Consider the following 22,943-nt stretch of genomic DNA (forward strand, 5'->3'; position numbering starts at 1 on the left):
GAACCAACAAGACATTGTTAACAATGTCTCCTTTTTTACTGTATCAGAAATCTCAAAGCCAAAACAGAAGCTACATAGACATTCTTAGCCAGCAGAGGTACATACTACTTTTTTTCTCCTGATCTGAGTTTCTATTTTGTTTTGTATATTTACTGGTTCTAATTTCAGTGTACAAGTTTACCATGAGTTGCATTATTTTGTGGACCATGGTTGATTATAAAACATTAAAATTATTAATGTTATTTTAACATTAACAATGTTATTAACATTGTTAATTGTTCAATGTTAGAAACAGTCATTACCATCATAACATTAAAAGGGAGGAAAACCCCCCAAATAACCCTCAACTTCCCAGCTTGTATTCTGTAAAGGAGATAGTAGTTGTTTTTACCTGAAATGATTTTGAATGAGTCACATAATTCTTATGCAAAGTAACTATTTAAAGAACAATTCTTTCCCTCCCAAAATATACCAGCAGAATATTTCCATGACAAGGTATATAAAATATTACACTATTTTAAGTCTTATGTTTCACAATTTATATTGATAAAGTTGACTAGCGTCAGATAAATAATAAGCACTTTCAGTACCTGCTGATAAGCCATGTTGAGAAACAAGTATCTTTCTGACCTTCTCATCGGCAAGCAGAGGCTGTAGGCAACATGGACAACAGTGAAGAAATAACTTAGTAATCCGAGTTGTTTCCTGCACTGTAACCAGGTCTCCAGCCAAGGTGGAAATCTCCTATACTTGGTGCCATAGTAAAGCTGATATGCAGCTGCCAGGAGACCTGCTAGGTATACCAGAGACAACAAAGTAATGGCAACTATAGGCAAGGTTTTATTCACAATCTCAATAGGAATCTTGTAAAAGTCACTCTGCTGGTTTCTTGCATATGGATGTATCACATCTCTGACAAAAGAATAAAGAAAGAAAAATGTGGACAAGCTTATGGCTACCACCACTGGCCCCCTCCAGAGAGTAAACAGTCGCAGGGGCAAATTTTCAATCTCCCTGGCTGATGATAATGATCCCAAGTCAACAGGAATGAAATTCAACTGGCGGGCAAGTTCAATAACCTGTTGTCGAGCTTGAATATTGTTGCTGCATATGTAAACCTGCAGGAAAAACAAAAAAACTCATTATTATTATTGGTTTATAAAAGTTGCGTTCATCACATGCTCTACTTAATCCATGATGCATCACTTGTAAGGGCTTTGAGCAATGCAAATGATTAAAATTCAGGAGATAAAGCACTGATTAATTTACCAACCTATTATCAATAGATTTTAAATAATGTCATTAAAAACAAACATACACAAAGTCCTTATCACCTATGATAACAAGAAAATAAAGTATAAAAAATCTACTGGAAACCTGGGATCCACAGAGGGGAGTCCTCAGGGCAAGGGAGGCAGCTGGAAGGAAAGGTGCACTTTTCTAGGACCCTCAGTTTAATAGCAGCAGCATAGTAAAGTGTCCCCTTCAGGCACAGGTGGAATATGAGCTGCTGGCAATCTCTGCTCCTCCCCAGCTCTGTAACTCTTATAGGAAACAGAGTGAGGCTGGCTCTTGATTTTGTGGACAAGATTTAGTTCTGGATTGTAGTGATTCTGCCTCGTAAGTAATTATAAGCACCACCTTTTACAGATATTCAGCAACAGTGAATGTGGGCATGAACTTTGGATAGTGGCATTTGCAATTAAAACCTCTAAATTATGTTATGATACTGTACAATTTATAAAATTTAGGTTTAGAACACAATTCAGCAAGTATCTCTGAAAAACCATGGATAATCTCAGGTATATTACTTCATTGGTAAGTCTACAAAATGTTTTCTTCTTTAAATAATGATGCTATTCCTGACAAATAAAAATAGTTAATTTAAATAGGAAAGCAACTTCCATTTTTTAGGACTAAGATATTATCTCTATAGGAAATGTAATAATAGTATAGGTTGGGGTGAGGTTAGGCTTTCAAATGAACTTAGCTCTCCTAGTACCTCACTGGTACTGTAATGGAGTTAAAAATTCAACAAATATTTGTTGAGCACCAAGTTCATTGCAGGAGTGAGCTACTGTTACTAATGGGTAAGTCATCTCATTTAGGGCTAGAAAAATATTGGTATAAAATCTCCAGTAATGTTTGGGGAAAACAAATTTCTAAATATATCACCAAAGATGTTTGTATAAAGGCTCTGAAATAAGCCACACTGCAACATTTGCATGCTGAGTCTATATACACAATGGTGGCTATGTAGAGCTCTTTGGATCATGAATTTCAGCTTAACATTAGCCAGTTGAATTCTATACCATTACACAAACATTCATGAACTTCTAACATGGAGATCCTTTTATATCAAAGAAATAAGAAAAGCATTCTAAATTAATTCATTTTAGTTGTGACAATGGAGTAAACTTTTTTTTCTCATAAGTGATAAATATTATAATAAATCTAAAAGTATAAACCAAACACTCCAAAAGGGGCACACCCACTATGAAATTACAAATTAAACTATTCCTGTAGCTCATTTTGAATTTAACCATTGTTCCACATTTTTTCCATTGGAAAATTTAAATGATAACAAATATGAATGAAGGATTAAATTCACGTTTGACTCTCAGGTCCTGGCTCTAATTTGCCTTATGTTTATCCACTGCAAAACTTTGGTGGATATGCAACAAAACAAAAAGGACTAAGAAATAACTTCAAGAAGTTGGGGATGTAGCTCAGTAGTAGAACATGTGCCTAGCATGTTTGAGTGAGTCCCTGAGTTTGATCCCCAGTATTGAAAAAAGAAGTTAAAAAAAAAAAAGAACAGAAAAAAAAGAAAGAAAAGGAAATAGCCTCTGGGAAAATATGTATTGTTTTGCTAGTCTTTAAAATAAAGAAAGTAAATGACAGGGCTGGGTTTGTGGCTTAGTGGTAGTGTGTTGCCTGGCACGAGTGAGGCACTGGGTTCGATCCTCAGCACCACATAAGAATAAATAAATAAAAGAAAGTTATTGTATTCATCTGTAATTAGAAAGATACTTAAAAAAGGAAACTGAATTATTATCATGACTCTGATATACACCATATAATGATATAATGCATTTATTTTCTAAGGAATGTTTAACAGCTATCTTTATGGACAAAAATCGTAACATCATTTTATCATATTTAATTTTAACACATAAGCACAACTTTTTCAAAGTACACTATTTTATGTGTTTACTTTTAGAAGTAAAAGTAAAATTCATTCCAGGGGCACCAACAGAACTTGCCATCTGTTTCACTTTCAAGTTGAACTAGATAAAGAACTATCTGTCCATAGATGCTTGCTGAAAGTAAACGTAAGAAATCTAGTCTTTACCTGTCCTACACGGGTTGAAATCTACCCTTAAACTGTACTACTTTATATTCTATGAATATTTAAAAATAAAAAAAGTCCTTTAGTCTGAAATACTACTTAAAGGATCATATTGAATAGTATTTTATTCAGAGGTGAAATACTGTGTTACCTAGTAGCTTTTGCCATGGAGGAAGAAGGGGAAGAAGAAGGAAGACAGGGAGGGAAGAGGGAAAGAAGGAAAGAAAAAGACTTGTTTGTTACTGTTTCTGTTTTGGAGGACTCCAGGAGAGAATCAATGCACTGTCACATTATTTATCAGCTAAACTTGCCTTTTCTTTAATTAACTAGTTATGACAGAAATGTCATATTTTTCAGCTTTCCTCATAATTTTTGGAAATAGAAATATGCCTTTATAAGGTCAGGACATTAATCTTAAAATGCTCATACACAGTTTTCAAAATAGTCATTGGAGAATGTCAGAATTTGGTTTTAAAATATCTGCTATTTGTTAACCACCAAATACCAGATAAATAAGAATGAAGTTCAAAATTACATACCTGACGGCTGGCATCCTTAGGTCCTAACTGAAGTGCCCAAGCTGAAACAACATTAAATCCTTTGACAATCAAGGAATCCGGGAATAATGAAGCCAAATATTCAGCATTGGATTCTGGGTATTGGTTTATCCTCATGTTATTGCTCACATCAATCAGGATTTTACCCACAAGCAGATGCCTCAGGTCCCATAGAGAGGTGTAATGTTCTCTATGTATAGCAACAAATATTATATTTGTTTTTGTTAGAGCATCTTCATGATGGGTGACATCTACCACGTGAGGAAAAAATTCAGATGCAAATTTAGGATTTCTACTTCCTATGACCACATGATAGCCACATCTAATAAGCCGAATGGTCAGGGATTTGGCAAAATCCCCACTTCCGATTACACCCACAGTGACCTTTCTTGCATCTTTGATACCACTTATTCCATTAGGCAAAAACGTTTCACTAAGGCTTTTAGGGCTTCCCATCATAGAGATTGATTCCATGATATGGACTCTTTCAGGGTCACCAGGAATATCCTAGGGGAGAGAAAATAAAATGTTCACCAATTACCTAATGCCAAACTTAGAACACTTCTAGACATCGTAATAATGTCAGGCATTTCTAGTGGTAAAATATTTTGGCATGCTGTATAACCTAGAACACAGCAAGATACCATTTGTAAGCTAAAAAAAGGATTTTCTAACATCTTTAATTTTATTCATTTAAGTATTTTTTTTTATGTGGTGCTGAGGATCGAACCCAGTGCCTCACATGTGCTAGGCAAGTGCTCTATGACTGAGCTACAAGCCCAGCCACTAAAAAAGGATTTCTAAATGGGGAAATCAACTGGCACACAGCTAATCTGCCAAGTAGGAGTTCTCAAGCTTTGATGTGCATACAAGTTACCTGGGAATCTTGTTAAAATGTGGATTCTGATTTAATAGGTTTGCAGGAGGCGGGGAGACACAAGACTCTGCTTTTCTAATAAAGGTGCTGCTGATCTGTAGACCCCTTCCTGGAGCAGCAAGGTACTGTACCGTACCAGGGGAAAGAGATTGAAGTATCTACTCAGAACTTCTTTACAAAAACATAGTCTAACAAGCACAGTCACTCTGCTTTCAGCAAATCAGACAGCACATCAGACATGCAGCTAGAGGCAAAGAAAACTACCTTGATGCCAAGTAACAACTTAAAAGAGAAGACAGAAAAACCATAACAAACAAACAACCTTTTAAACCAAAATTGTCTAGACTCATTCAGGATGCAGTCTGTAAATTGTTCTATACATTTCATAACTAGTGATTATCATTAAATGAGAGTAAGATAAATCAGTCAATAAACAAACCCTTGGGCTGGGAATGTAGCTTAGTGATAGAGCACTTGCCTAGGGTGAATGAGGCCCTGGGATCAATCACTGTTGATGCAAAAAAGAAGAAAAAACAAAACAAAACAAAAAACTCTGTCATTTAAATAATATCTTAAGAAAAATAGGCATCAAAATACAAAAAAAGGTTTAATTCTATCATTTACCCTATTGAGAAAGATAGCTTCTCTATGAAAAAAGGTTTAATAATGTATTTATGGTCTTAAATTACACAGTACTTAGGAAATATTTTTCTTCCCCTTTTATTCAATGGCTGCAAAGACTATGATGGAGTTATTTTTCCTGAAATTTTTTTTTTTCCTTCAGTACTGGAGATTGAACCCATTGTGCTCTACCACTGAGCTATGTTTCTAACCCTTTTTAAAATTTTTACTTTAAGACAGCATCTGGCTAAATTGCCCAGGTTGGCCTTGAACTTGTGATCCTCCTGCCTCAGCATCTTAAGTCACTTGGGTTACAGGCACATTCCCCTGCACCTGGCCAAGTTATTTTTTATTATTTGAGTAATATATTAAATGTCTATATTTGTAAGAACTCGCTCAATACAAATCAGATTGCCATGAATCAGTGTCACTGTCGAGTTTGAACGAAAAATATTATTCCATTCTATCCCCATTGCACAATCTCTTTTACATTTGCAGCAGATGTTGATCACTTCAGAGGATTTAATGGATTTTACAGGCAGAGGTGGAATGTTTAAAAAAAAACATGTTTTTTGTTCGTTTTGTTTTCACTAAATGAAATATGAAATTACTGGAGTTAGAAAAATTCAACTTCTTACCCTAGAAATGGGTCACATTCAATGACTACAAATATTAGTAAATTAAACTTTATAAAAACAATACTAATAGTAATATTACCTAATACTTACATAGCAATATGGTTTCAACTCTGTCTTGTGCTTTATATATTAACAACCTACACAACTACCCTATGATATAGGTGCTAGTGTCATACCCTTGACCACTTACCTACCCCTAATTATTACATTATCTAAGGGTGAAAGGGTTACTAGATTTGGACACTGAAAGCCAAGTTTCCTATATCTGGGTCCTGAGTATATATATGATAGCATCTCCTAAGGTACAAGAATTGCAAAATCTTTTAATCTAATGATGATGACGATCAAAGTCGTCTTCTTTTTTTTTTTTTTTTTGGTATTGAACTCAAGGTCACTCAACCACTGAGCCAAATCCCCAGCCCTATTTTGTATTTTATTTAGAGACAGGGTCTCACTGAGTTGCTTAGCACCTTGCTTTTGCTCTTAACTTGTAATCCTCCTGCCTCAGCCTCCTGAGCCATTGGGATCACAGATGTGGGCCACCATGACCAATGATCAAGGTCTTTTTCAAACTAAACACCAAACAAAAACTAAATAATATCAGTTATCTCTTTATTTTTTTTACAAAAATAGCTCATACCTCTTCTGTAGATCAGAATGTGGAGAGATAAAGAATATACTAGGACTTAATAACATCACCTATGGGTCCCCCATTACACCACACATTTTATACATATTAAGGGGTGACTCTGGTCTAACACGTTTGAACCTTATTCACATAAGAACCTAATGACATGTTCTAACTGGACCCTTTAATAGTGTAGCTATTGCTAGGTGCAGAAATTGGCCTATAAATGAGACTCTTTCATTATGGTGTTAAGAATACGAAAGCATGATTGAGAGAGCACAGGCAAACAACATCTTCAGTGGGTCTGAGATGGATTGTTTATTGCTGGGGCATAAACATATCATGCTTGTGTATGATTTCATGGTTCGTACAGAGTGTTTTCACATATAATATTATTTTATTTAATGCTCAGATGGTGGTAGAATATACAGTACTTCCTTAAAAGATGAGCAAATGGGCTCAAAGATCTTTAGCAGTTTGCCTAAGAGTGAAGTTTGTAGTGACACAGTAAGGATTCTAACCTATACTCATTCTGAGACTGCAGTGCGAATACTAAATAGGGAATCTTAAAACTGTTTAGCATCTCCAAGTGTCATCCATAACTATGCTTTCTAAGAACAATACTAACTAAATAGCTAAAATATGAATCTTAACCAAGGACAGTTTTAGTACATCCACAGTTACACCTTAGGGATTTTAGATATGAAACATAAAATATGATCAAAATAATTCCCATGTTTTTGGGCTGGAGTTGTGGCTCAGTGGTAGAGCACTTGCTTAGCATGTGGTGAGGCCCTGGGTTTGATCCTCAGCACCACATATAAATAAAATAAAAGATCCATTGACAACTAAAAAAATATATTAAAAAATCATTCCCATGTTTTGGATCAAAACCAATGATATGAATGTATTAGTATTACAAAACAGAACATGATTGGTTGCTGTGTAACCAGATAGCAACCCACATATCATCTAGGATACAGTGAAAATACATAATGCTAAAGGGGAAGAAAGAAATGACCAGGAAGTATGTAAATATCCTTCTGGACTCACCTAGACCCAGACTCAGACCCAAGGGCAACCCATCTCCCATGAGCACTAGGTAACTATCTGATATTGATACCGCACAAAAACTCATCAATTTGTAATTTGCTAAGCTAGTATTTTGGATCAGCTGAGCTGAAGTTATTAACACTTGTGTTACCCATGAAAACTAAGGTCAACATCTGTTTAAGAAAGCTTATGTTTTACATTTCCATTGACAAGGAATGAGGCAACTATAATCTCAAGGCAGATCTACCCAACTATGAAGCCACATGAATTTATCCAGGCCAGTGTGTGCTTTGTACATAAGAGATAAAAGGCAAGAGAAGTCATGGTACTCACACTCAAGAAGTTTATGTTCTTATTTGGAAGAGACAGAAAGTACTTGTAATCAAAAGTATAATAAAATCCTCTCATCAGTATATAATTAAGAATTACACTGTATGGTCAGAGTGTACCCTAATATCACGTGGTGTTTGTTGTTCCCTTTACTTCAAGTCATTCTTTCTTGTGTGTGTAAATGGAGTAATAAAATTGTATTTATGAACTAATCTCTAATTCACCCAGAGCTTCCATAAATCCATTTGATAACAGTGCACTTAAAACTAGAAGTAAAGCTACAAGTAATTTTGTGTGTGTGTGTGTGTGTGTGTGAGTGTGTGTGACGTGATCTTTAAAGTCCTAGGGCACTGGTTGCAATTAAAAATATATATGGAGAGGAGAGAGTAGGAAGTTTGTCATACAATTATGCAACTTAAAGAATTATCCTTCACTTGGAGAGTATGTCTTTATTCTTCTGGGTCAAAATGTCCTTTTTTCATAAAGGGATCCTGATAACAGTTGAGTTGGCAATCCTATGTAGCTCCCTTCCCTCCTTTGTATTTTATGCTCCATAAAAACCAGGTCTGAGGGCTACTCTTCATGGATGTGAGGAAGCTCTAGGTGAAAGTTCTCCTTTAGCTGGAAAGAAAAACCTCTGGGGAGCAGGCAGGCGCTCTGGAGGGAGGCCCCTGCAACTGCAGTTACCTGCCTAATAATATACAGAGGGTAGGGGCACACTCTGCAGAAGGAATAGCAAACATCCCAAATTTTCTGTGACTAGATAGTGATTTACTCCTACATCCTTTGGGTTGCATTAAGATAATCCCTAAATTCTCTTGGTATTTGAATAAACAAAACCCAACTGTTTATCTATGACAATAACAAGTTTCTGTAGCGAGAAAGAGTGGTTTTGTTTCGAGGTTTACATTTTTTTTTTTTTGGAAGTTCTCAACCCCTGCAGAAAACCCCAAAGGCAAAGCTATAATTCTACTTGAAACAGGAATGTGATTTCCTAATGCAGTGGCTCTCCCAGTGGCATCAAATCAAATCAGCATCACCTGGGAACTTGTAGTAATGTGAATTCTCAGGGCCCACCCTGACCTCCTCAGTCAGAGCCCCTGGGGGTGGAGTCTGGCAATTTGTGTTTTAACAAGCCTTCCTTATGACTCCATGCATGTTAAAGTTTCAGAACAACTACCCTAATGTAACACATCCAACCATTATTTGCTGTTTGCCTGAATAACTCAGATTATTAAATCCTTTGCCTCAGCTGAAACTTGGATGACTTGAAAAGCATTTTCCAAAAATTGTGAATGAGAGAGATTTTATGAAAACTATATAGATTTGCTCTTTGAAGTTCTGTTTATAAACTGTTGCGATTGCAAATGACAACATTTCAGTCTTAGATTTAAGTGTCTTGTGTTCATATTTTATAGGAACAACTAAAGAATTTTCAGAAAATACAGTAATGTTATAGTTAAAATCGACTGACCCCAAGCTTTTCTGTATCCCCAAATGACCAGAATTTTAATGAGACAAATTCAAAATAATAAGCAATTTCTAAACTAATTCTTAGGTTTGGTATGTTATTTCAATAAACCTTTATATGGGTAGGATTTTAAAACATTTCTAGGTCCTAAATCACCAAAACAAAATTTTATGTTCATTACATTATAACTACAAGATCTGGAAAGAAGTCCAATTCATGTTAGAAAGATACTCAATTAAAAAAAAAAGTTCTGATTATATCTAGTTAGTCTAGAAATTTAGTTTAAAATTTCAGTAAAAATTAAATTTAGTAAATTTAAAAAAAATTTTCCTATAATAATTTCAGCTAATAAAATTTTGTATCATCTTCGATAAATTAAAACAACATCCCCCCAGTGCCTCATCCATTTTTCTTTTATGTATGGGGAAGAGAAAAATACTGTATGCATCCCTACAACTCACAAGTGTAACTTGCTATCTCTAGTAGAACCATGTTCTCCCTGTGCATACTTGGGATTTCATAACACTGCAATTACCACAGCCATGAGGTATGTCTAAATGAACCTGTGCATAGCATGCCACAGCATGGCTAAAATAACTTCCCATCTGATAACCTCCTTGTAGACAGTACATAGAGATAAGGACACCTATGATTACTGGATAGTAAATACAGTCTTTTCTGTGTTGCAGTAATTGTCTTGCAAATAAACCGTTTAGCATTCTAGCCTCTCTGCAAATTCATTTCCATCATTTCAATGCCTTACCATGTCTCTGGTTACAAATGGTACCAGTACCCACTGACTGCTATCGGCTGTAGGTGTCTCTGATGATTGACATCAATTAGCAATCAGTCTACCACCAAACAGCATAATGATACCCATCCATCAACTCATCAATCCCCACCAACTCATCTATCCAACATCTTATTGAATCCTACCTACAAGGCATTCAGTTCGGGATTGATACTCCAACAACACAAAACAGGCATTAGCTTCCTAGCTATCTAACCAACATAATGAAATTATAAATACTGAAGCATACACAGCAACTTTAACAAAACTTTATTGACGTATAATTTACACATACAATTTCTCCATTTTAGGTACACAGATAAATGACTTTGAGTAAATTTACAGAATGATGCAATCATTTTCATCTCCAGTTAACTGTTACTATTCATATTTTAAGAAAAGTGGCCAAGGGCAAAATCCTCTTTTAAAAAATTATACTTCCCTTAAGATTCTGAAATGCCACTGGCTAGCAAATGTGACCTGAGCTTCTCTGCTTTGGCTTGGTACTTTGGTAGATATGAAAGGGCCCACTGCTTCTGTAGGAAGAAGGATAAACTGCAGTCTTAGAACTGCCTGTCCTCACAGGGTATCAAAGGAGCTATGAAAGCAGTAGATCTCAACCTTAGCTGCACATTGGAATGACCTGGGAGACTGAAAACATAGTGATCCCAGGCTTCGTCCCTCCATGCTGACTATTATTAATTAGTCTGGAGTTCAGCCTGGGCATCAAACTTTTTAAAGAGATCCTCAAGTATAATGCATATACATCTGAAATTGAAAGCAACTCTACTAAAAGATTCAGGATTCAACTTAGTACTTATATGCTATTTGGAGACAGCAGGTGTGGGTTTTTGTCTCTCATTTATGACCATTTTTACACTGCTGCTTGTAAGAATGAAAAAGAACACTAGTGGGAACATAACTATTGGTCCTGAATACAGTAAGCTGAAGAATATGTAAGCAGTCCTGTCCCCTTTCCCACTGAAGCAGAAGCAGTACAGAAGATCCACTCACTATTTTGCAACCTTCTCTCTTCTCTGTTCTGGGAAGGGCAATGCCATTCCTTAAAATGTGTCACCCCACCACACAAAATACTTTTGTTTCTGTTGTTTCATAACATTCAAAATCCAGACAGTATCTCTACTTCCTGTCCTGTAAGAGGGTTGTTATGGTTTAGATACAAGCTTTCCCCAAAACCCCATGTGAGAGACAATGCAAGAAAGCTTAGATGTGCAAAGATTGAGTTAGGAGAGCCTTAACCTAATCAGTGCATTAATCCCCCATAGGGATTAACTGGGTGGTAACTGAAGGCAGGCAGGGTGTGGATGGAGGAGGTGAGTCACTGGGGGCATGCCTTTGGGGTACATTTTTTTGTCCATGGTAAGGGGATTCTCTGCTTCCTGGTGGCTATGTCCTGAGCCACTTTCCTCCACGACACTCTTCTGCCATAATCTGTATCACCTTGGGCACAGAGTTATGAAGCCACCTATCTATGGACCCAGACCGTGAAACTGTGAGCACCAAATAAACTTCTCTAAAATTGTTTTAGTAAGGTCTTTTGGTCACAGCAGTGAAAAAGCTGACTAAAATAAGGGGCTCCTCTTCTTAGTTCTCCAGACATCACAGGTCCTACTGACCTTAGCAGACTAGACTTTTCAAGTGGACTGACTTGCTCTGGAACACAGCTTCTCAAAGCTTAATACAAACGTGACTATGGGGAATCTTGCTAAAATGCACAGAGATTGTCTAGGTCTGAGGTGAGGCTGAGTTCTTCATTTCTCACAAACTCCCAGCTGATGCCCATGGTGCTGGTCCATGGTCACACTTTGGCTAACAAAAATCTTAGTCTCTTTATCTTTTCATTTGATGTTATGTACAGGTAAACTAGATTAAATAATAAAGCAATGTCATTTACAGAAGGTTTTGTTTTTATTATGTCTAGGAAATAAACAGTTAAAGGTTTGTGAATCACCTTGATTTTCTTTCTCTGAGTTTGTTTCCTTTGTTAAATGGAAAATAAAGAGGTTGTACTTGACTCCTGTGGTCCTTTCCAACAGTAAACTTCTTTTGATCCTAAGTCTTGAATGATTATTTGATTTGCTGTATGCATTTAATGCTCGAGAGTGGATTATCAAGATAAGAAAATTCAATTACACTCAGCTACATAACCTGCTAAAGCTTTCAGTTTAGGATTCCTTGACATTCCTTTAGCTGACAGGCAGCTGTTATGCTATGTTAATTTTGAAAAATAGAACTTAATTTGTTTTGTGAAGAAACATCTAGGGCATTAATTATTGGATAACAATAACTCAAAATTGCCCTCAGAGATTTTGATGACATTTGCAATCTGCTGGTTTAGATAAGTTATCACGAAATGTAATCCTCCAGGGCCACAAGATGAGGTAATATATTCTTTGTAATTCCTCATCTGAACTTCTCTTCTTTGTCTCTGTGAAAACACCCTGCTCCTTTGCAGCTCATGGCTTCTCATAATACCCTCTCAAGCTTACTCCTCATCACTGGAGACCATGGCCCCCAGTGCATATACAGTAGGTCTTTGTGATCCAACAACTGCCGTCCCTCTCCAGGATTTCCTCATTCCTGGGGATGAACCATTCAACCTCAGGGCCTCTTATTTCCTTGACTTATGCATCAAAGGCAATGAATCCTTGCCTTCACTCCACCTCAGTCATTCACTTCCTGGTATCTTCAAGCATTATCTCTTAGCCTGCTGATAACCCCAGTTTAAATATTCATACTTATAATTCTAGACAGCAAAATAACTCTGATCTATGTATCTCACATTTCTTTTTTCATTCCCCATCCACCTGTTCCTAGTTAAACCCAGCCTAGAAATTTCATGGTGCATATTAAAAGTCACTCCCTTGAAAAGATCCTTAACTCTTACTCTCCATCATATGTTGAGTATCTGTACCCACGTTGGTGAAGACTGCTAAGAAAAAATCATAAAACCAAGTTTCTCACCTTAAATTCATGATTATCAGCTTCACCTACCAAAGGCCTACCCTTTCTGTCTTGGAGACCATCCCTTTTTACTTCCCAAGGGGGTCCGGTTATGACCTTCCTCAGTGACCTCCCAACCATAACACCATTAAAACTAAACTTTTCTCCCACCCAGTCCTGTTTCTATTCACCCCAAATACTATCTCAGTGGATGGTACCATTACTCACCAGTTTCTCAGGTCAGAAATCTGACAGCCACTCTCTACTCCTTGCTTTCCCCAATCCTTGGAATAAAATCCAACCCTACTCCTGTTCTTCAAAATATTTCTTCAATTCCTCTTCACAACATCATTCTAGTCCAGGTGCCTATCATTTCTTACCCAAATTCGTCATAACACTTTTCTTTCTTCTTCTTTTTTCTAAGATAGGCTCTTGCTATGTTGCTTGAAGTGGTCTTACACTGGTGGGCTCCAGCAATCCTCCCACCTAAGTCTCACAAGAAGCTGGGACTAACGGTGTAGGCCACCCTGCTCAGCTTGCAAACATTTTCTAAAGGGTTAGTCCATCTTCTCCTTTGTCCTTTCCAAACAAACCATTCTCCACGTAGCAGCTGAGTTTTAAAACACACATATAAAATATCTCTCCCTCCTAAAAATCAATGGCTTCTTCAACACACCACCTTCCTGACTATGATCTAAAAGGTCCTGAATGGGCTAGCCTCTTCTTACCTTTCTAATCTCATCCTGAATGACCCCAAATCCCTATTGCCTAGCCACAGCATTCTTTTCTGTAAGTAGAAAAGACCAGTCATTTTCCCATCTTGGGAACCTTGCATATGCTGTTCTGTCTTTACTACAATGATTCACCCCAGATTTTTACCACCTTTTCCTTTTCACCCTTATTAAACTTTCTTTGTAATAATTTTATGTGATTGTTTGTATACAATTTACTATCTCCCTCACCAGGCAATAAAGCAATTTGAGGGCAGAACCATGTTTGTCTTATCCATCAGTTCCTCCATACTGTCTGGCATACAGTAATTAAGCATGCAGTAAATATTCTTTGTTATTGATTGCATCAAAAATTCCAGGGCAAAAAAATAAAAAATAAAATAAAATTCCAGGGCCAAAAGAGATGTAATAGGTCTCTAAGTCAGACCTCTCTTTAGGCTGATATAAGACATGTGGGCCCAAATGGAGTGATATGTCAATGTCTTAGTTACTTTAATGTCATGGTTATGGGCTAAGCAGGGAGTAAAGGCACCTCCACAGCCTAGCTTTTCAAACTGTTGGTGCATCCTCTGTCTCACTACTTTCTTCCTGAAGATTGAACCCAAGGGCACTCTACTATTGAGCTACATTCCCAGTCCTTTTCTTAATTTTTTAAAATTTTATGACAGGGTCTTATTAAATTGCTCAGGCTGGCCTTGAACTTGTGATCCTCCTGTCTTAGCCTTCCAAATACAGGATTACAGGTGCACACTACTGCACCCAGCTCTTTGTCACTCTTGTGTATGAATTATAATATTTTCTTTAAAAAGATGTCTTTATTTGTGCTTTTTTTTCAGTATTAAAACACATTTTATGCTCATTCACCACAAGTACATTTTCCATGACACCAGTACACTAAAAAGTGATTTGGATAGATGTTTAAATTGCTATCCTCCAAAATTAGCTCTATTTATCATTATTGATATTGTCTATTTCCGCACCCCCAACAGACTGCCTAGCTAAGAGGCAGGAACTGCAACATTCCAGTGGCAGCCAGTGTAGTTGCCCTTACAGTTCTAAATATTTAGGATGGGCATTTTCCTTTTTCAAATATCCTCTCTCTAGGCTTTGAAGGAACAGAAAAAGAGATGCAGAGTGAAAACAATGTATATACACACATATAGCGTTTGAGAAAGAAGAAAAACAGATCAAGAAAATGAACAAACAAAGGAGGGGAAAGGAGGATAAAGAGGTGCTTTGGAGAGAACTAAAAGGTTCAAAACAGTCTTGTTAAGGGGACTAGATAGAATCTCTTCTAAGCCATGAGGGCGGGGTGGGGGCAGGAGTCTGAATTTTGTTTCTCCCTAAATGATGAGCAATAATTAACCATGGCCTGGAATAAGTTTCTCCATCTAAAAAAACTATCTGCCTGAGGAGTGAAAACTGACACCAATCCTCCACAGGGTGGGGGAGATAATAAATGGAAATCTCCGGACAAAAATTCTCTTTATCTCTCTGCTCTATTTTAAGAGAAAGATTTTTAGGGCATAATTTTCAACAAGTTTTGGCTGAGGCTGAATACAGGGCTCAAAGATAATTTAGGACACTCAAAGAAGCCAATTACTTTCTAACACAAAATGGCCTAAACACACCACAATTACATTACTGGGTAATAAAACGACTCCTAGAAATACCTGTTCGCACAGCAGGGTAGCTTGATCTTCAATGAAATGCGCTGCATCAACCCAAAGTGGCAGGTAGACTATCAGGGAGAGCAAAGTAACCTGCCTGTCCTTTCCCTTTCTGGCACATCCTACCTGGGACGAAGTCCCTTCTCCTGGGCCCAACCTCAAGACTTTCCAGGAGCTGCAGAAAGAGCAAGAGGAGTAGGGAGCGGAATTGGTGGAACAGACCCTTCTTCACGCATCCCACTCCCCTCCTCCAGCTGCCCGGAGATCAGGAACCCCACCAGCTCAGGGCGGATGTCCGCAGAGGGCGCGGGATTCAGGTAGATGTCTGCAGCGCGTGGCGCTGACTGCACCGTGACCCTCAACTCCGCTGCGACCTCCGCTCTGGTTTTCCCCAGCCCGCTCACCTCTGCGCCTTCCGCGCCGGGTAGGGGCTAGCCCAGCGGCTCCCCGGGGGCGGCGCCGGCTTCCCAAGGGCCCGGCCGGGCTCCAGGGCCTACGGACTGTTTCTCCGGCTGGAGGCTGAGGGTGGTTGCCGTGGCGTTCGCGCTCGGGCTGCTTCCCCGCCTCCCGGGCTGGATAGCTTAGAGCCAGGAAAGAGGGAGGGAGGTTCGCCGGAGGCCGACCTCGCAGTGACGCGCCGCTAGGGGCTGCGCGTCCGGAGAGCGCGGAAAACGGAGAGGGCTGGGGGATGCCACTGGAGTAGGAGAGCCAGGCAGCGCGGAGAGAAACCTGGCAGCGCGCAGGGCGCTCGGGAGTGCGTGGGGGCATCTGGGGCGGACTACGTGCATTGAGGGGGAGCAAGCAGAGAGCCAGGGTAACCCGGCTTCGCAGTTTTGCTCCCCCAACTGGGCGCAGCTGAGGATCCGCTTTCGCCCGCGGGGTTCCATGGTCTCCTGGATCTTCCTCTCCAAGCAGCTCTAGAATTATAAAGCCCAGTTTTATACCTTGCTGATCCAGACTTTGCTTTTATTAGCATAATCCACCCCAGTTCCCACCTCCCTACTCTTAGTTCCTAACAAGCCTCTAAAAAACTGCGCCTTTCCTTCATCTTTTGGCCGAATTGTGTCCTTGGAATAGAATGTTCAGATATTGCCCTTTCATGAACCACATTTTAAAACTCCCTCGGATAGGAGGATCCTCACTCTTGTGGACTGCAGAGATTATTCTGTGGACTCTGACCTTCACTCTAGCTGGGGCCGCTAGAGCTTTGGTGTTGGGAAAAAGGTTAGACCAGCAGTCAGGAGACCTTCGTTCCTATGAAAGCCCATTAACTCCAAGGACTGCAATGGCCTTCGAATCTTTAAGAGATCTGTGAGCTGTGAAAGAGCACCTTGGGCTCTGGTATTCTGTAAATTTTCTTCCTGCTTATTATCAAGTAGACATGTATCCTTCATCTTTTCTGTTGAAGGTGTCAATAAGAAGAAACAACAAAAACAACAACTTTATTTTTGCATATAAAAATCAATTTATAAAAAGTTCTAAAATTGGGGTAAATTTTTTTTTCAGACATTAGTAAATTTCCATTTCAGCAAATTAAATTTAAAATGATCTCCCCCGGTGGTTTATTAACTAGGAAAAGCAGAACAAAACCAGAAGGGGGTCTTGGATCGATCATTGGGGCACTGCACTTTCCCCTCTGTAGTCCCTACAGGTTAACCTTTGCAAGGGACGCTTTGGAAATACATCCTTTGTTTGACTTGAAATGCACCCCTCCCCCACTGCCAAATACTATTCAGGTTTAAAGTTTAGATATAAGCTAAGCTTTTAGTGATGTGTCAGGGTATGGGGGACTAAAATACTTTCCATTTTGATAACTGTAAAAAAAATCACTAAATTTTATAGTAATTTTTATTTCACTTCAACTACTCTCAAATAATGAAATTAGTGTTTTTTTTTTTCTTCTTGCACTTCTGGAAGACTGATGGACGAAGGTGATGAATCTTAGCAATGAATGAAAATATGTAGCTTTTCTCTGTGTGTTTTCTTTTAAGTAGCATTATATCATAAAACTAAGTTATTGTATAAAACATACAACTAAGTTATTGTATAAAACATACAGGTAAGCCATGCATTTAAACACACACACATATTATATATATATATATATATATATATATATATATATATATATAAATATAAATATTATATGTATATAACATATGTGTGTGTTTAAATGCATGGCTTACCTATATACACATACACACATGCATATATATGTGCTTGTTATGGTTACTGTGTGTATGGATATTGAACTGTACTACTGAGCTATATCCTTATCCCTTTTTATTTTGAGATGGTGGGACTAAGTTGCCCAGCCTGACCTTGAACTTAGGATCTTTCTGCCACTCCAGTACATTTCAAATATTTTAAAAGCTATCTTAACATGGGCTCTAATTATCCAGAAATAATATGTGAAATCACTTATCCCCAAAGAGAATCAATGAGTCAACAGTTTGCAGTTGCCAGAAGGAATATCTGCTTTTCATACTTGAACTATTAAAATAAGCAAACATCCTTGATGGAAGACCCAGTATTGCCAAATGTGTTCCCGAAGACACTGGTGTTGATGCAAAGCACAGTTCCTTTCAGTTCACTTCATGGTAACTGTCATTTTTACCACTGTTTTTAAGTTGGAGTTTCAGAGTTTAAAAATGATTTCACAAGACTTTTCCAGGTCATGAGGTACTCTGAGAAATCTCCTCAGTTCCCTGAAGTAGTAAGTTATTCCACTAAAGCATAGCAATAATTTATTAAATGAATCCCTAGTGGCCGAGATTTGTTAACACAATTTTTCTCTGAAGTTATTATAAAATTGAATAACTTTAGAATGATAGTTCCCAAAATGTATAACTTCAAGTACTAGTCCACCCAGATGTTCCTCTGGCAATTCATTTACTACAAAAATATTTATTGAGTTCCTGCTATATCCCTTGGCTGGAGTCTCGGAATAATGGTGAAGAAGACAGATATTGTTACCTGTCTTGATAGGATATATAACTTGGTGGGAAAGATAAATTAGTAAACCCAAGTGCAAATAATATTTATACAAATATATTTATGTAAGTAAATTAAGTGTAAATCATGATAAAAAGTAGGCTGAGTTAATATGAGGAATCTCTTTATTTTTAGAGATTTGCAATGCACATTAATGGATTAAAGACTGAGAATTTCTAAAGACATTCACTTAGCCCATTTAACAAATTCTCTCAATTTGTTATTTTATGCATTTTAGGGCTGGGGATGTGGGTCAGTAGTTGAGTGCCCCTGAGTTCAATCCCTAATACCAAAAAAAAAAAAAAAAAAAAAGAAGAAGAAGAAAGAAAGATAAAAAAGAGCACTTTAATAAAATAGAATGAGTTTTGTGGAATGCTGTTTTGAAATTGAAGAATCCAAAAAACATAAAATTGTGTTAATGTTATCTTACATTTATTTGTCTGTGTACATTCACATACTTCATTGGATTTATATATATGTGTGTGTGTGTGTGTGTGTGTGTGTGTGTGTATAAACTGTTAGAAATAGATTTTGTTTGAAGACAGAATGATGTAGAATAATTTATAAATCTTTAAAGTAGATGAATGTACATCTGTACACAATGGCTATTTTATAATTAACATTATTTCATGAGCATACTTCCATATATCAGCATGCTCTAGAGTCTTATATTTTGTAAGGACTTTATAGTCTATAATATTGGTACAGAGTAGTTTTCTTAACCATAAGACTTTAGAAAAGTACATTTTCTAATTCCTTTATTACTGTAAGTAACACTGCTTTAACCTCTTTGAACTGTTTACTCTTTGGGGTGTTAAGTGGAAAGAAAATTTCTTTGAAATTTGGCTTATTAAATTAAATTTTATATTTCTGATTACAAATTCCCATATTTCTTTCTAAAACAATTTAAAAATTGATAAGGAAAAATATGGACATGCTTTTATTTTTTAAATTCAATTTCTCATTGGCAGTGTATTTTTATTTGTATTTTTCGAGTAGATTAAGGAAGTTTTAAAGTCTATCCAATTTAAATTTATCCATGCAAAGTAGGAAAAATACCTAGAGGAATTTGAGTAGCTTTGTCATTAATCCATAAGGGGCCTTAATACTATTTCCTTTCCTGTGAATTCCTTTACACTAATTTTGTGGCAATCAACCAAATTTATCTTTTAAATTATAACAGTGCTCAGAAAAGTGAAGATTAAAAACATTGGCCTGAGATCTGGCATAGGAGCAGATTAGCAAAGTTGATGTAGGAACAATTTTTAAAAGAGAAGCCAAAAGTAGAATACAGCCCTACTGTAAGGGTTGCCATCTTTGGGGTATTCCTATAAGAAGGGAAATATTTCCAAATATTCAAAAGGAATAGATCAGGCAGAATATGAGCAGGGCCCTGATTTTCTTCATAGCCTTGAAGTGAGCCAGAAGATATGGAGGAGGCTACCTTGATCTCATGGACTTCCAGCATTTGATGATCTGGGTAGAATTCATGGATATTGACAGCCCTTTTTATAGAATTTTTATAGAATTTTTATAATGACCATCAGACAGATTCTCCCTAAAAATAAAAATATAGTCATGTCCTCATGTCACAACATATATTGATGTTTAAATTTTAAATACTTGTGAACCCTACCTCCTCATTCAAAGAGCACTGAACTAATTCTGCCAATTGGTGGTAATTTAAAACCAGTATTTAAGTTGTAGATATTCTTGAGGATATCAGTGTTCTATATCAAAGACTTAAAATGTGTATTTTTTAAAAAACGACAATTTAAAAATTTATTTACAAGTAAGTTTTACTTTGGATCTAGGGAGTGGCCACCTTACAACCAAGCACAGCCAGCCAATTTCAGAACCCATGTTTTTTGCATTTATCATTGTATTGGTGCCTCATGGGATCACTCTGTACAACTTTTCAAAAGAAAACTCTTATAGCTGAGCAGTAGAAAGACAACAAAAGGGTCAAAGGATTTGAAAACACATTTGTTCAAAGAAGATAATCGAATGATCAAAAAGCACATGAAAAGATGCTCAAAATCATTAGTCCTCAGAGAATTGCAAAGCAAAACCGCATGAGATACTACCTTATACCAATTAGAATGGCTATAATCAAAAAGTCAGCATCAGTCTGAGGTTTTAGATTAGTGGTAGAGCACTTGCCTAGTATGTGCAAGACCTTGGGCTCGATCCCCAGTACTGAAATAAAAAATTCAATATCACAATATTAAGTTTCAAAAAGGAAGCAGAGAAATTAGAACCTTCATACACTGATAGTGGGAATGTAAAATGTGCAGCTATTTTGGAAAGAAGTTTGGTAATTTCACTTCTTAAGTACCTAAGAGAATTGAAAACATGCATGTTTCCTCAAAAACTTGCATTCATATATTTACTTTTTTTTTTTTTTTTTTTTTGGTTCTGTGGATTGAACTCAGGGGCACTCAACCACTGAGCCACATCCCCAGCCCTATTTTTGCATTTTATTTAGAAACAGTGTCTCACTGAGTTGCTAAGCGCCTCACCATTGCTGAGGCTGGCTTTGAACTCAGGATCATCCTGCCTAAGCCTCCGGAGCTGCTGGGAATATCAGCGTGTGCCACTGTGCCAGCCTACTGTTCATTATTTTTAGTAGCTTGAAAGTGGAAAAAATACAAATATTCAACTGGTGAATACACAAATAAAATAAAGTATATCCATACAGTAGAATATTACCCTATCTATAATAAAGAATGAAATACTGATATATTTTGAAAAGTCACACAAAGTGAAAGTTGCTAGACCTCAAGCCCATATTTTATGATTCCACTTATATAAAATATCCAGAATATTCAAATCCATACAGAAAAAAATAGTTTAGTGTTTGCTAATGTATCAGCTAGTGGAGAGGGGAATGGGAAATGCCTGATTACAGGGTATGGGGTTTCTTTTTGGTATGATGAAATATTCTGGAATTAGTAGTGATGGTTGCACAACTTTGTAAATATAATAAAAGTTTTTAAATTGTAAATTTCAAAAGGTTTATAATTTTTTATAGTACATGATTTGTATCTCAATAGTAAAAAAAATTAGTAATCAGGTATTGTCTTAAAGAAACATGAAAAACTTGAGTGAACAGATGTAGACCTGATTTGTCATCATGCATTTCCTTCAAGTTAATACCAAATGACATTAATCTCTGCTCTTCCAAAGTATATTTAGCAGTTGACAGAAGAGAAAAAAAGTGATGAGAGAAGTGAGTTACAATCAGCTCATTTTAATTTAAGTGTGTTAAACCCAGAAGATCTATGTGTGTGATGTAGTCACTACCATCCTCACATTACAAGCAGCAATTTAGTTTCTGTCAAACAATATCATTCTTCACATTCACTTAACTGTCTTTGAAATTTTTGTGAAACCCACCTTTGCCACTTACCAGATTTGCAAGATTGGACAAGTTACTTAACTTCCATTTCCATGTCCTCATCTTTTATTTGGGGATAATAAACATGTCCACTCATAGGTTGTGAATATGAAATATGTTGCTACATGCAAAATGCCTAATGCTTATTAAGAAATGTGTGTTGGAGGGGCTGGGGCTGGGCCTGAGCAGTAGAGCACTTGCCTAGTATGTGCAAGGTGCTGGGTTTGATCCTCAGCACCACATAAAAATAAATAAATGAAATAAAGGTATTGTCATTTTGATTTTATAGTTATGGACAAGCTCTGATCATAGGAATTTATACTTGTTTTGGTATTTGAACATATTCATGAAATTAAAAATTTTTCATCAACAGTGGGACTACTGAGTAGTTTTTTTCCTTTTTCCTTTCTTTAAAAGGAGTTTATACTTTACTCAAAATTGAGAAACACTAGTCTAGACCAAATTTGTGATTCTTTCTCCTACACAGTCCACTTTATACTCATGCTCTCAACTTGCTTCACACCTGTCATGTTTAAGTCCCTACCACCCCAACCCCAATCCCTGCCGCCTTTTTTTTGCTTTGTGTTTACTGGAGGTTGGACCCAGACGTGCTTTATCGCTGAGCTACATCCCAGTCCTTTTGATATTTTGTTTTTTGAGACAGTGTCTTATTAAGTTGCTGAGCCTGGCTTGTAATCCTATTGTTTTAGTAAGGATCCATCAAACTTGTAATCCTCCTGTCTTAGTAAGGATCCATCATACCTAATTCTCAGCTTGTTAGTAATTTAGAGTTGTAGTTAGAATACTAGTGGATAAATTAAAAAGCATATTTCAGTGTCAATTATTATGGGGCAAAAGTTAGTATGT

The 22,943-nt window shown here is 37.0% G+C and overlaps 1 protein-coding gene across 8 annotated transcripts in view; it reads right to left on the reverse strand.

The window, feature by feature from the left end:
* The window catches only part of Steap2 (STEAP2 metalloreductase), a 98,575-nt gene extending 82,300 nt beyond the window's left edge, over window positions 1-16,275 (reverse strand). For 7 of the 8 annotated variants that reach the window (XR_009228460.1, XR_009228461.1, XM_058585029.1 and 4 more), the window contains exons 1-3: window positions 16,087-16,275; window positions 3,892-4,416; window positions 591-1,118 (exon numbers count right to left, since the gene is read on the reverse strand). Coding sequence is in view for 6 of the 8 variants with exons in the window: in XM_058585029.1 (XP_058441012.1) it covers window positions 591-1,118; window positions 3,892-4,383 (1,020 nt within the window). In the remaining 2 variants the exon portion in view is untranslated. Of the gene's footprint in view, window positions 1-590; window positions 1,119-3,891; window positions 4,417-15,685; window positions 15,967-16,086 lie in introns of those variants that run through there. The other variant, XM_058585027.1, reaches the window with a different exon arrangement.
* Between the last annotated feature and the right edge of the window lie 6,668 nt (window positions 16,276-22,943).

Source organism: Marmota monax, unplaced genomic scaffold (assembly GCF_021218885.2).
Source record: "Marmota monax isolate L192 unplaced genomic scaffold, Marmota_monax_Labrador192_F-V1.1 WCK01_AAM20220418_F8-fsc00165, whole genome shotgun sequence".
Classification (NCBI taxonomy): Eukaryota; Metazoa; Chordata; class Mammalia; order Rodentia; family Sciuridae; genus Marmota; species Marmota monax.